Source organism: Rana temporaria, chromosome 8 (genome assembly GCF_905171775.1).
Source record: "Rana temporaria chromosome 8, aRanTem1.1, whole genome shotgun sequence".
Taxonomy (NCBI): domain Eukaryota; kingdom Metazoa; phylum Chordata; class Amphibia; order Anura; family Ranidae; genus Rana; species Rana temporaria.
In genome coordinates this window covers 190069382-190083927 of record NC_053496.1, presented here as the reverse complement: position 1 = coordinate 190083927, position 14546 = coordinate 190069382, and the positions used below count along the sequence as shown (strand labels likewise).

At 50.6% G+C, this 14546-nt stretch overlaps 1 protein-coding gene across 1 annotated transcript in view; it reads right to left on the bottom strand.

The window, feature by feature from the left end:
* Positions 1-4600: 4600 nt before the first annotated feature.
* The window catches only part of LOC120909779 (NACHT, LRR and PYD domains-containing protein 12-like), a 20737-nt gene continuing 10791 nt past the window's right edge, over positions 4601-14546 (bottom strand). Inside the window, exons 3-13 of the mRNA XM_040321509.1 lie at positions 14327-14546; positions 12168-12257; positions 11597-11767; positions 11081-11251; positions 9280-9450; positions 7989-8159; positions 7742-7912; positions 7184-7354; positions 6910-7083; positions 6697-6767; positions 4601-5351 (exon numbers count right to left, since the gene is read on the bottom strand). The exon at positions 14327-14546 is cut by the window's right edge and continues 1488 nt beyond it. Of these exons, the coding sequence (XP_040177443.1) occupies positions 6719-6767; positions 6910-7083; positions 7184-7354; positions 7742-7912; positions 7989-8159; positions 9280-9450; positions 11081-11251; positions 11597-11767; positions 12168-12257; positions 14327-14546 (1559 nt within the window). The 3' untranslated portion in view covers positions 4601-5351; positions 6697-6718. The remainder of the gene's footprint in view (positions 5352-6696; positions 6768-6909; positions 7084-7183; positions 7355-7741; positions 7913-7988; positions 8160-9279; positions 9451-11080; positions 11252-11596; positions 11768-12167; positions 12258-14326) is intronic.

Here is a 14546-nt window from a genome sequence, read left to right as displayed (position 1 = left end):
CTTACATAGCGACCCTTCCATAGAGACCCTCCCACAGCGACCCCTCCATAGCAACCCTCCCATAGCGACCCTTCCATAGCGACCCTTCCATAGCGACCCTCCCATAGCGACCCTCCCATAGCGACCCTCCCATAGCGACCCTTCCATAGCGAGCCCTCCCATAGCGACCCTTACATAGCGACCCTTCCATAGAGACCCTCCCACAGCGACCCCTCCATAGCAACCCTCCCATAGCGACCCTTCCATAGTGACCCTCCCATAGCGACCCTCCCATAGCGACCCTTCCATAGTGACCCTCCCATAGCGACCCTTCCATAGCGACCCTCCCATAGCGACCCGTCCATAGTGACCCTTCCATAGCGACCCCTCCATAGCGACCCTCCCATAGCGACCCCTCTATAGCAACCCCTCCATAGCAACCCTTTCAAAGCAACCCCTCCATAGCGACCCATCCATAGCGAGCCATCCATAGCAACCCCTCCATAGCGACCCTTCCATAGCGACCCATCCATAGCGACCTGTCCCAAGCGACCCTCCCATAGCGACTCATCCATAGCGACTCGTCCATAGCGACCCTTCCATAGCGACCCTTCCATAGCGACCCATCCATAGCGACCCGTCCATAGCGACCCTTCCATAGCAACCCATCCATAGCGACCCTTCCATAGCGACCCTTCCATAGCAACCCTCCCATAGCGACCCTTCCATAGCGACCCTCCCATAGCAACCCGCCCATAGCGACCCGTCCATAACGACCCATCCATAGCGACCCTCCCATAGCGACCCTTCCATAGCAACCCTATGGAAGGTGAGTTGCCTTGGTGGGCACAGGTCACGCTGCATTTGTGGGCATAGGTGAGTTGCATTGATAGGCACAAGTGAGTTTCATTGGTGGGCGCAAGCCACGCTGCATTGGTGGACACAGGTCAGGCTGCATTGGTGGGCACAGGTGAGTTGCATTGGTGGGCACAGGTAATGTTGCATTGGTGGGCACAGGTAAATTGCATTGGTGGGCACAGGTGAGTTGCATTGGTGGGCACAGGTCCTGCTGCATTGGTGGGCACAGGTGAGTTGCATTGGTGGGCACAGGTCATGCTGCATTGGTGGGCACATGTGAGTTGCATTGGTGGGCACAGGCCATGCTGCATTGGTGGGCACAGGTCATGCTGCATTGGTGGGCACAGGCCATGCTGCATTGGTGGGCACATGTGAGTTGCATTGGTGGGCACAGGTCACGCTGCATTGGTGGGCACAGGTCACGCTGCATTGGTGGGCACAGGCCATGCTGCATTGGTGGGCACATGTGAGTTTCATTGGTGGGCACAGGTCATGCTGCATTGGTGGGCACAGGCCATGCTGCATTGGTGGGCACATGTGAGTTGCATTGGTGGGCACAGGTCATGCTGCATTGGTGGGCACAGGCCATGCTGCATTGGTGGGCACATGTGAGTTGCATTGGTGGGCACAGGTCAAGCTGCATTTGATATTTCTGGGCGGGGCTTAGTATTGACATTCCAGAATCCTCTTCTTCTAGACCATGAGATGTCGGTTCTTCTAACATGGGGCACACGGGGGGGTCAGGGGACATCATGGGGCACACGGGGGGGTCAGGGGACATCATGGGGCACACGGGGGGGTCAGGGGACATCATGGGGCACACAGGGGGGGTCAGGGGACATCATGGGGCACACTGGGGGGTCAGTATGAGGTGGACACGAGCTCATTGTCTGTCCAGGTGGACACCTCATACTACGAGCTCCATGTCTGCCCAGGTGGACACATCATACTACGAGCTCCGTGTCTGTCCAGGTGGGCACATCATACTACGAGCTCCATGTCTGCCCAGGTGGACACGTCATACTACGAGCTCCATGTCTGCCCAGGTGGACACCTCATACTACGAGCTCCATGTCTGTCCAGGTGGACACCTCATACTACGAGCTCCATGTCTGTCCAGGTGGACACATCATACTACGAGCTCCGTGTCTCACCAGGTGGACACGTCATACTACGAGCTCCGTGTCTGTCCAGGTGGACACGTCATACTACGAGCTCCGTGTCTGTCCAGGTGGACACCTCATACTACGAGCTCCATGTCTGCCCAGGTGGACACCTCATACTATGAGCTCCATGTCTGTCCAGGTGGACACCTCATACTACGAGCTCCGTGTCTGCCCAGGTGGACACATCATACTACGAGCTCCATGTCTGTCCAGGTGGACACCTCATACTACGAGCTCCGTGTCTGTCCAGGTGGACACCTCATACTACGAGCTCCATGTCTGTCCAGGTGGACACCTCATACTACGAGCTCCATGTCTGCCCAGGTGGACACCTCATACTACGAGCTCCATGTCTGTCCAGGTGGACACCTCATACTACGAGCTCCATGTCTGTCCAGGTGGACACCTCATACTACGAGCTCCGTGTCTGTTCAGGTGGACACCTCATACTACAAGCTCCATGTCTGTCCAGGTGGACACCTCATACTACGAGCTCCGTGTCTGTTCAGGTGGACACATCATACTACGAGCTCCATGTCTGTCCAGGTGGACACCTCATACTACGAGCTCCGTGTCTGTTCAGGTGGACACATCATACTACGAGCTCCATTTCTGTCCAGGTGGACACCTCATACTACGAGCTCCATGTCTACCCAGGTGGACACCTCATACTACGAGCTCCGTGTCTGTTCAGGTGGACACCTCATACTACGAGCTCCATGTCTGTCCAGGTGGACACCTCATACTACAAGCTCCATGTCTGTCCAGGTGGACACATCATACTACGAGCTCCATTTCTGTCCAGGTGGATGTCCTGGCAAGTGTCAGATCCAGAGGTAGGTGGCCAGGGGACAGCCAGTCTTTGTACTGTGAGCTTTAGACCCAGGAAGTCTTGGATCACAATGGAAGATCAGAGGCAATGATTCAGGTTTTGCAAATCAAGATCTCCAAACATTATGGGAACCAAAATAACAGGGAAAGGAAGATTTCTGGGAGGTGAACACAAAACACCGATATACAAGAAGATTGTAGTTATTTTCTCCTACAAAGAGGGTTCTGAGACTTTCAGAGATTGAACCCCGAGGAGACCAGGACACACCATAGATGTACAGCACAGAACTTTCATCCGACACGTTTCAGGGAACAAAGCCCACTTTGGAAAACGGATGTAATCTTAGAAAGAGTAATCTGATAAAACAAACGTCCATACATTGCTTAGCGATCAGCTGATCGATCAATACACAAACCTAGTGTGAGGGATCGGGTTTTATGACGGATGTCCTTCAAGGTTCCTATAGAACATGAAAAGGTCGTCCTTCAGAAGACGCAGTATGAAGGACGTAATAAAGGGGGGGGGGGGGCCTGCAGTGTCAGACGAGATTTCCAAGATGGACCAACCCCCCCCCCCCCCCCCCCCCAAAAGGTAATAAACATTAGGATACACATGTCCATACATGGTTACAATGTTTGTTCTACAAGATTACTCTTAATATCCGTCCTCGAAATAGTGACCTATTTCGAGGGATGAAAGTTCTGTGCTGTACAGATCTGGTGTGTGGGGGGCTCCTCGTCCTTTCATCCCGGACAATCTGGATTGTATGAAAACTGAGATGATATTTCTGGGCGGGGCTTAGTATTGACATTCCAGAATTCTCTTCTACTAGACCACGAGATGTCGGTTCTTCTATCGATTTACCCCAAAAATGAGCCCCTTTAACCATCCAATCCGAGGAGTTTATTCATTTTTCCAAATCTCATTATTGGGTCAAAGGGACGTTCATTTTCAGCTGGGAATGAGGTGAACATTAGAAGGAGCGGGATGGAAAAAGTTCTCCAAAGGAACATTTCCAACGACTTTGGTTTTTATTCAGTAAAAAGTCCAAAGTCGCAAAATCAAATGAAATTGTTTTAAACGACAAACGAACGGTCTGAGAATTTATCTGAAATGCCATCTATGACCAGCTTCAGGCCTTGCTGGATGTCACGTGACACCATGCGACGTCACTGCTCACCAAATCATGTGACACCATTGCTCACCAGGGCAAGTGGCATCATCTTCCAGGTCATGTGACACCATTGCTCACCAGGGCAAGTGGCATCATCTTCCCGGTCATGTGACATCACCTCTGCAGGTAATGTGACACCATGCAACATCACTGCTCACCAAATCATGTGACACCATTGCTCACCGAGGCAAGTGGCATCATCTTCCAGGTCATGTGACACCAGTGACATCACCTCTGCAGGTCATGTGACACCATTGCTCACCGGGGCAAGTGGCATTATCTTCCAGGTCATGTGACACCAGTGACATCACCTCTGCAGGTCATGTGACACCATTGCTCACCGGGGCAAGTGGCATCATCTTCCAGGTCATGTGACATCACCTCTGCAGGTCATGTGACATCACTGCTCACCAAATCATGTGACACCATTGCTCACCAGGGCAAGTGGCATCATCTTCCAGGTCATGTGACACCATTGCTCACCAGGGCAAGTGGCATCATCTTCCAGGTCATGTGACACCAGTGACATCACCTCTGCAGATCATGTGACATCACCACACACTATATATAGTAACCACTCAGAAATCAGCCATCTTTGCAATCTCTTTATTAGACTTTTATGGAAACATTTCTGATACAGAAAAGTGAGAATGAAATCCCAACGATCCAAATCCATGAAAATTTCCAAAATGAATGCAGGTTGCCATGGGGACCAATAGTGCAAATGTATCTCCTGTAACAGCATTTAGAGAAGCTCGGGGGTCCCCATAAGGCACTTGGCTGGGGACACATTCTACAAAAAGCGTCAGATTACATTTATGGAATGTGAATTTTTCAGTTTTGGACGGCGCAGAGAAGGGTCAGGTGCTCACTGCAGCCTGTGACCATCACTTCCTGTCTTAGAGACACAACAGGAAGTAAGTCGAATCGTTGGTGTTTTGAAGATTCCTCCGCTGCTCCTGTTTTGGCGACATCTTGGATTCTCCATCACTTCCTGTCCCACCAACAGTGGTCACCATGCAGGGGAGGGGTCCTCAGCAGGGACACAAACTTCCACTACTCCATCCAAAAATAGGTGGCGCTAGATACAGTCATGTTGAATTTTAATAAATGGGGTGGGGGGGGGATGGGGGGTCAGAGCAATTGTCCTCAGATTGGGTCATTCCATTTCAGTGTGAAGGTTCCATCCCGACAGTGCAGTTATCATTGGAGTAATCCTAGGATGGGGGTGATCACCCCGCCCATAATCTGACGGTCGTCCTGAGAGTCTGGAGTCCGGCGTTGTATAAAGTGCACAGGGGGGGGGGGGGCAATGAGAACTGAAGGCCGTCACCAGGGTGACCTAGAAGATAAGAATTCCCATTACCAATTCATTCTGGACACCATCAACACCTACTCATCCTAGAGGGCCCACCAATGTCCACCCATCCAAGAGGGCCCACCAATGTCCACCCACCACACTGCCCATCCTAGAGGGCCCACCAATGTCCACCCACCACACTGCCCATCCTAGAGGGCCCACCAATGTCTACACACCGCACTACTAATCCTAGAGGGCCCACCAATGTCCACCCACCACACTGCCCATCCTAGAGGTCCCACCAACGTCCACCCACCACACATCCTAGAGGTCACACCAATGTCCACCCACCACACTGCCCATCCTAGAGGGCCCACCAATGTCCACCCACCACACTGCCCATCCTAGAGGTCCCACCAACGTCCACCCACCACACATCCTAGAGGTCACACCAATGTCCACCCACCACACTGCCCATCCTAGAGGGCCCACCAATGTCTACACACTGCACTACTAATCCTAGAGGGCCCACCAATGTCCACCCACCACACTGCCCATCCTAGAGGGCCCACCAATGTCTACACACCGCACTACTAATCCTAGAGGGCCCACCAATGTCCACCCACCACACTGCCCATCCTAGAGGGCCCACCAATGTCTACACACTGCACTACTAATCCTAGAGGGCCCACCAATGTCCACCCACCACACTGCCCATCCTAGAGGTCCCACCAACGTCCACCCACCACACATCCTAGAGGCCACACCAATGTCCACCCACCACACTGCCCATCCTAGAGGGCCCACCAATGTCCACCCACCACACTGCCCATCCTAGAGGGAACACCAATGTCCACCCATCCTAGAGGGCCCACCAATGTCCACCCACCACACTGCCCATCCTAGAGGGCCCACCAAGGTCTACACACCGCACTGCCCATCCTAGAGGGCCCACCAATGTCCACCCACCACACTACCCATCCTAGAGGGCCCACCAATGTCTACACACCACACTGCCCATCCTAGAGGGCCCACCAATGTCCACCCACCACACTGCCCATCCTAGAGGGCCCACCAATGTCCACCCACCACACTGCCCATCCTAGAGGGAATACCAATGTCTACCCACCACACTGCCCATCCTAGAGGGCCCACCAATGTCCACACTGCCCATCCTAGAGGGCCCACCAATGTCCACCCACCACACTGCCCATCCTAGAGGTCCCACCACTGCTCCATCACCCAGAAGTCATCCTGGAAGACTCATTGCTCCACCCCCACTGTTCATCTTGGAGGCCCCATCACGTCACCCACTGCTCATCCTGGAAGGACCCCGTAGCTCCCACACAATGCTCATCCTAGAGGACCCGCTGCCACCCCTTATTACCTTGGATTGGAGGTCGGGATCCTCACTCTTGTTTCTTGTATTTGATGTAGATGAAGAGTCCATCCTGGGTACTACAAGGAAAGACAAAGGTTCAGTATGGGGTGGTGCCCCCCTATTGGAAAGGCCTCCTCTTTGGGCGGAGTCCTTTAATGTGAAGAGGACCTACCTGAGGTGGTCACGCCCCCAGCACAGCCCAAGTCAGCCTAAACTTACTCGTTCTTCTCCACGGTGATGGACGGGTGTTCAAATTTTGCCAACAGTGAGTCCAGATCTGCAGGGGGTGCTTCAACCTCACTTGTTACTTCCAACTCATTCAGAGAGCGGTTTGTATTTATGACGGCCATGACTTCCTCAGCGCAGGAAGCGGTCAGCTCACAATAGCCCCCCCTGTACAGTAGAGGGATAGGAGATCAATATGGGGGGGGGGGGTATTGGAGTCTTACTCCAGAGACCACCAGGTTATCATGGGTTATGGTGGAGCACTCACCTGAACGTCTGCAGCGTACAGCCGGGGTTCCGGAGGGCCTCACATAGCGGCTTCACTCCGGAGTCAGTGAACTTATTTCCTGCCAGATCCAGTTTGGTGAGAGATCTGCTGGTGGTGATCACAGAGGAGAGATCTTCCAGGGAGGAGGAGGACAGGTCACATCCGTACAGACTGAGGAGGAAACCAGAGAGAGTCAGATTTATTCCGGACACCCCCCTGAACACAGAGCAGAAGAGGAGCTACCTGTAGGGGCCCTGTCACAAAGCAAAGCATTCCTCTACAAGGACTAGGCCAGGACCACCTGCAAGAACCCAGACCAAGGAAGGTTCCCCCCCCACTGCTCATGATCTCCCCCCCGCCCATTCATTACTATGGGCAAGAAGACTGTATAGCTTCGCCATAGGAATGAATGGGACTACTGAGCATGTGCACCAATGGGAAGATTTTGCAGTTGTTCTTAAGGTGGTCTTCACTCAGGGAAGGGGGGGGGGGGGGTTTGCAGGGCAAATTTATGGAGAGTTTAGCTGTCAATCATATAGTGTATAGAAGAAGTCTCACTTCAGCTCCTGCAGGGGGCAGCGTGGGTCTCTCAGCCCTTCACACAGAACTTTCACTCCAGAATCCTCCAGACTATTCCAGGTGAGGCTCAGTTTGGTCAGAGATCGGTTGGTGAGGAGGACTGAGCGGAGGTCCTCGCAGGACGCCTGGGTCAGCTCACAGGAAGTTAATCTGTAAAGAAAGAACCGTATGAGAAATCACCTCCCAGACCTGCCACGAGATTGAAGACCATTGGCCAAATCCTTACATCAGCTCCTGCAGGGTACAGCCCGGGTCACGCAGTCCTTCACAGAGGAGCTTTACTCCGGAGTCCCCAAGGTTGTTGTCCCTCACATTCAGGCTGGTCAGGGTCCGGTTTGTAAGAATCACCGATCGTAGATCCTCGCAGGACGCGCTGGTGAGGTTCACGTCAAACAACCTGCAGGAGATGAGACCATGTGACAGGATAATCAGCGTTCAGTCTGTTCAGGAAATGCAGGAGGCCTTACTCAACCAAACCAGGAATGATGGTGCAATGCCAGTTCCTCACACTGATGGGGGGGCCCCCCCGGTGGTGTACAATGTACATGGTCACCTTGAGATCTGCTTAGGAGGTCCACTATTGAAGCAGTACGTACTCGGCACCTTCTTCCACCCAACACCTACCTCACAATTGGAACAATTCTCAGCCCATACGACCATGTACCCATCAGACCTCTCACCACCTTCATACAACGTACCCATCAGACCTCTAACCACCCTCATACAACGTACCCATCAGACCTCTCACCACCCTCATACAACGTACCCATCAGACCTCTCACCACCCTCATACAACGTACCCATCAGACCTCTCACCACCCTCATACAACGTACCCATCAGACCTCTCACCACCCTCATACAACGTACCCATCAGACCTCTCACCACCCTCATACAACGTACCCATCAGACCAAGTATGGTGGCCTTCTGCAGATTGGGTTGGAGAGGCTCCTTCACTTGGGAAATAAATATTTAACCTCAAGAAATCTAGGGACAAAAAAATCCACTTTTTCCAATGACTTTTTTAGTGGACAGATTACACAAGTACACAAAAGACAGCATGTGTGATGTACTCTATTCAGGGGTGGGCTCGTTTCCAGACTGTCTGGTGGACTCTGTCCCATCAAAGCATTGTTTGGGCATCTGGCTGTTGATTAGCTTACTGCCAATTAGGTGTCGATTACCGTTTACAGTTTGCATTGTTTGGGATAATGTCATCATGCTCTTACCCGATTCTGTGCGCTTTATATTCTGTGAATTTACAATAAAGTCAGTTCCAGTTTGCAGCCAAGCTAGTGTCGTCTAGTTCTTGAGTGCTCAGCGATAATACCCGATTCCAGTTTGAGTGGAGGAAGCTGTATCTTGGTGGAGGCACTCAGGTGGGGTGCCAGGCAGTCTTGTCACAGTACCCATCAGACCTCATCCCATACATACGCAACTGATCTCACCCCAGCACCCCCATACAATGTACCCATCAGAGCCCACCCAGCACCCCCATAATGTACATCAGAACTCACACCAGCTCCTTCAGAGTGCAGCCTGGCTGGCGGAGCGCCTGACACAGCAGCTTGGTCCCGGAGTCATGGAGGCTGCAATCTCTCAGATATAAGGTGGTGAGCGACCGATTGGTCATCAGAGCAGAGCTGAGGAAGTCCCCACAGGCCGGAGTCAGCTCACAGAATTCCATCCTGGAGGAGAGGACAAGATGGGTCAGAACTTGGTAATTCTATGGAGCGTCCTCACCGTGTCTACAGCCTGATAAACACTTCTAGAAGGCAAAGGGGGGGGGGGGGAGCTGTAGAGGAGTTGGGGAGAGGATGGAACCCGTCTGTTTTTGTTGTCGTCAATTCCCGTTAGGAAGTCATTTTCTCCATTTAGGACTGAAAGGAAAGCCAATAGCATGTCGTCACCAAAACAGGAATAGAGGGAAATCTTCCAATGGGGACACCTGTTCTGGTGACGGCCGTCTACAAAGGAAATTTCCATCACTTGCGATTCTCTTCCTGCTGTGTCCACAGGCCAGGAAATGAATGTAGATCTCCAAGAGGGGACACGGCCCTTCTGGTATTTCTATTATAGGAGATGAAGACGTCCTGGAATGGGAATCTACAAACCCCGACAACTCCACTTCCCGTTACTGAACGTGGGTGATCTGCTCATGGGGCCCTTACCATACAGAGACCCATTGAGAGTCGTATATATTCCCCCAGTGCTCCTGGCTGCCTTCATCACATTGGTCTGGGCTGAGAATTAATGTATGAAGAAATAAGAGCAAGTCAGACCGGCTCATACACAATGTGATCATTACCAAGGATGGTGCTTATTGGACAGTCGGAGCTACTTGGGTCCAAAACAAGCACCATGTCTACTGGTGCTCACATCAAGGCCTCCCCCGCCATAGGGAGGTCATAATCCAGATGCTGAAGCAAAGGGGGCAGCAAAGGGGGAAAGAGGGAACGAGAGGCAAAGAGGGAACGAGAGGCAAAGAGGGAACGAGAGGCAAAAAAGGAGGAGGAAAGAGGGAACGAGGGGCAAAAAAGGAGGAGGAAACGAGAAGCAAAAAAGGAGGAGGAAACGAGAAGCAAAAAAGAGGAGGAAAGCGGGAACGAGAAGCAAAAAAGAGGAGGAAAGCGGGAACGAGAAGCAAAAAAGAGGAGGAAAGCGGGAACGAGAAGCAAAAAAGGAGGAAAGCGGGAACAAGAAGCAAAAAAGAGGAGGAAAGCGGGAACGAGAAGCAAAAAAGAGGAGGAAAGCGGGAACGAGAAGCAAAAAAGAGGAGGAAAGCGGGAACGAGAAGCAAAAAGAGGAGGAAAGCGGGAACGAGAAGCAAAAAGAGGAGGAAAGCGGGAACGAGAAGCAAAAAGAGGAGGAAAGAGGGAACGAGACGCAAAGGAGGAAAGGGGGAACGAGACGCAAAGGAGGAAAGGGGGAACGAGACGCAAAGGAGGAAAGGGGGAACGAGACGCAAAGGAGGAAAGGGGGAACGAGACGCAAAGGAGGAAAGAGGAAAGAGATGTGGGGGGGGGGGGGGGGGAGATGACCCAGCAGGTCCTGGCACTCGGGTCTATGGGTACCCTTACAGTGTGACATACATAGACACCGGTGAGGAGGTGCCCAGTCACAGGTTTAGCGTTTTATCAGAACATTCATAAATTTGACCCAATATTTCATAGAAAACATTTTATTCCAGAGTCAGATCCAGCTGAACATCTCCACCCCGACACTCCGCAGATCCTTCACCATCATAAAGACAGGAGGACTCGCCTCCCACAGAGTACAGCCCGGATCCTTCCCTGCATTGAATGACGAAGGACTCACCTCAGCTCCTGCAGGGTACAGCCTGGATCCTTCAGCCCCTCACATAGAAATTTCACCCCATCGTCCTCAATTTTATTTAGCGCCAGATCCAACTTGTGCAGAGAGCGGTTTTCTTTAAGGGCGGAGCCAAGGATCTCGCAGCTCGTGGCGGTCAAGTTGCAGTCTTCAAGCCTGTAGATTTAAAATCTGAAATTGGGAGTCTGGCATCCAGCGTGTTTAGCATGGACCATACAAAAAACACGGAGAAAGGAGACCAACAAATATGCAGCAATAGACACCCCAAGATGGAGGGAAAACCCTCACAGGACCAGCCTTGGGTGATGGACACGTAGAAATCCAGACACTTTATCATTGACCATCTTGATGCATAGCACAGATTTCCCTTTCAAAAAGGGGGGTCATGACATCCGATGGCGATAAATCAGCAGAAAATTGGACACTTAATCCAACATTTGTGTTTTTAGCATCACCCAGGTCTGTTCACAACCATCCAATACCTTCAAGAAGAATACTTACGACAGCTCCCGCAGGGTACAGCCCGGCTGGCGCAGACCACAACAGAAGATTGTGAAAATGGAGTCCTCCAGAATGTGGTGGCTTATGACAAGTTTGGCGAGCGATCGGCTGGAAGAAATAAGAGAACAGAGATCCTCGAAGAAGGACGGGGGGACCACACAAACATAGAACCTGCAGGGAGAGCAGAAGATTTACAATTGTAGTCCAAGGCCATAGAAAAGTCCAACTGTGAACAGAACTACTGCTCTGCTTATTTCCTTCTCGAGAACACGAGACCACCCAAGACCTGGTGGTGCCTATAGTCCCAGCTCACTCAATGGTCCCATGTAGTGCCCAGACGGCAGACCCTGGGGGAGATGGTCCATAAAAAGAAAGGAGCAACCGTCAATGTCCAACCTTCTGGTGACAGACTGTATATTCCAGAGGCCTGCATGTCCACCAGTGAAAGAACTTTTCCAGTTGGGATAATGAGCTCTACAAATCTGAAGGACACTATGACTGCACCAAGAGGGGTGCAAATCCAAGTCACCAGCAACCTGACCAGAGATAAGAGACGAGGACACAAACTTACTCCAGTTCTTTGATCTTGCTGTCTGGGTTGGACAGGCAGGAAGCCTTTCCACCGGTCTCAAAGTCCTCAGCAAAGCCACACCGTGTAAAGCTGGAGAAAAACAAAAATATGAAATTATCTTTTTTTTTTTACAGGAGACTTTTTAAGCCAGGAGCCCCACCTTAAAATATTTAAGGGTCATGGATGAAGAAAACCTAAAATACATAAACCGTGATCAGAGCACAAACCTCGGAGAACCTCGACTGACACCGCATTAGGTCCAGCATTGTAGAAGGCCATGACATTACAGATGAGGCCCATACACAAGTGCCCAGGGTATAGGTACGGTTGTGGAAATTTTATGAGGATGTATGTAATATGTATGGTCATAGTGTCTCCCAGTGTTAGTTCTCCCGCAGCCCGCTCTAAAGAGCTGACTGGAGCAGACTGACGCTGGTTGAGTCCCGTCTGGTAGTGAAAAACTTTGAGGTTGGAGATGTTTGCACGGTGGGGATATGTCCGCCAGTGAAGGGCCCTAGTGCATTGCACAGAACGATCGTCTGGGGGGGGGGGGGGATACGTTTGCTCTGCAAGGACATTATCGGTTATAGGTGGATGTACGATCTTGTCTGATCAGCACAGGTCGGGATTCGCAGCGTACACCTGCAGATAATCTCCATTCCACAAGGAACGGTAGTATAATGCGGGTATGCGTTCTCTGGAACAACGCAGAATAAGGATTCTGATCAGCGGTAATATGGGAGTCTTTGAGTTATGGTCAGAGACGGAGTCCATGTTTGTTTAGCAATGCGGCTTTCTTTTAGTTGAATCCAGGAAAGGCATACATCCTGTCTCAGCTAAAGGAGTCCTATGGGTGTGTCTGAGCAATTATTCATTGGTTGTTTGTATTAACTCATCCTGTTGGAAGGATTTCCTGTTAGGTCATATCCTGTGATGTCACTTCCCATGGAGGAAGCGATTGGATGCTGGAGCCATCACTTCCTTTTCGTCAATGCTTTTGTGTTTTACGAATAAAAAGCCGAGCACGCTGGGCAGTCATGCTGATGGAGCCGAGAACGTAGCTGTGGTGAGGTCTGTTTACTTGGGGATATACGGGAAATGGAGTGATAGGCAAGATGCATTATATCATTAGACAAAATGTGTGCTTATTAGCACAGGAGATATGGTGTGCGTACAGCCAAATTTCCCTGACAGTACCGATAGCCTAGCCCTTATGTTATGGTTTGCCGATGACAATTCTGGAAGGGTTTTCCATATCAGATCCTTCAGTCTAAGGGTTAACTGGCTGAAGGCAAGGGAGCTTCGTTGAAGTCATTCAAATTTACATGATACTTGGTATTCAGAGGCCTTAAAATGAAACACAAAGCTAGATTAGGTCTTAGACTAGGAAAGCCAAAATTAAGCATGGGAGAACAAATGGAAGATACACGTGTTGGTGTGACTGAAAGCCTTCCTGGTTTTCCATATCTTGTAGGACATCATGAACAGATGTTACTGTTGAATGTCGGGGAAGGAGAGATAGATAGACAGAGGGGACATATCCTCTAACACGTGTCATGCGATGTGTCAAAACTCTCCTTCTCCAGGCGTTGTTCCCAAAATATTCAGACATAGGTTTACTTCATTATACGATGTTTATTCTTCCACAGATAAGGACAGCAAACAGTTAATGCTTACATTGTTACAGCTTGGTAAAACATCATGGCAGGGTGGCATCTCAGAAAGTTACAGAAGGAGGAAATAGATGGTACATCTTCTCTGCTGGATAGAGTCCCTTCTAGCAGGTTGGGTTGTTCTAACCCCCATCTTCTCTGTAGGGTCGTGATCCTAAAGCTTCCTAGCTCACTACACTCACCACATGGATACTTATACAGGTTTAACAGCTAACTAAGCATAATTGGCTAGTTTCCAAAGAAGGTTGGTGATAAAGTTAACACCCACTTATGTATTTTTAAGTAACATTCCCACCCACTTTCTTGACGTAGACTTTCAAGAATAGATGTGATCTACACTACAACAGCTGTACTGTCGTCCTATACTGACCTTGTCTTCAAAAGCTACCATGTTTAAACCAATGATTCAGAAACAATCACATAAAATTAATACATTTAAAATCTAACATACTTTGGAGTAAACAGACTACATTGCTTAATACTTACGAAAGCTTTGAAGATCCATGGAAGAAGGGAGCCAGCAACGCCAAGTCTTTGGGTCGCATCAGATGATCCTCCAGACAGATAGAGCCAAAGCTCGCCCGATCTCCCAGACAATACAACATCTCTCGAATATGAACATTCTCCATGAATGAGCTGTAAAAACACATCTGGAACAGCAGGTCCGGGGCACTGAACGCTTGGCTACGCAACGCCTCGTCCTGAG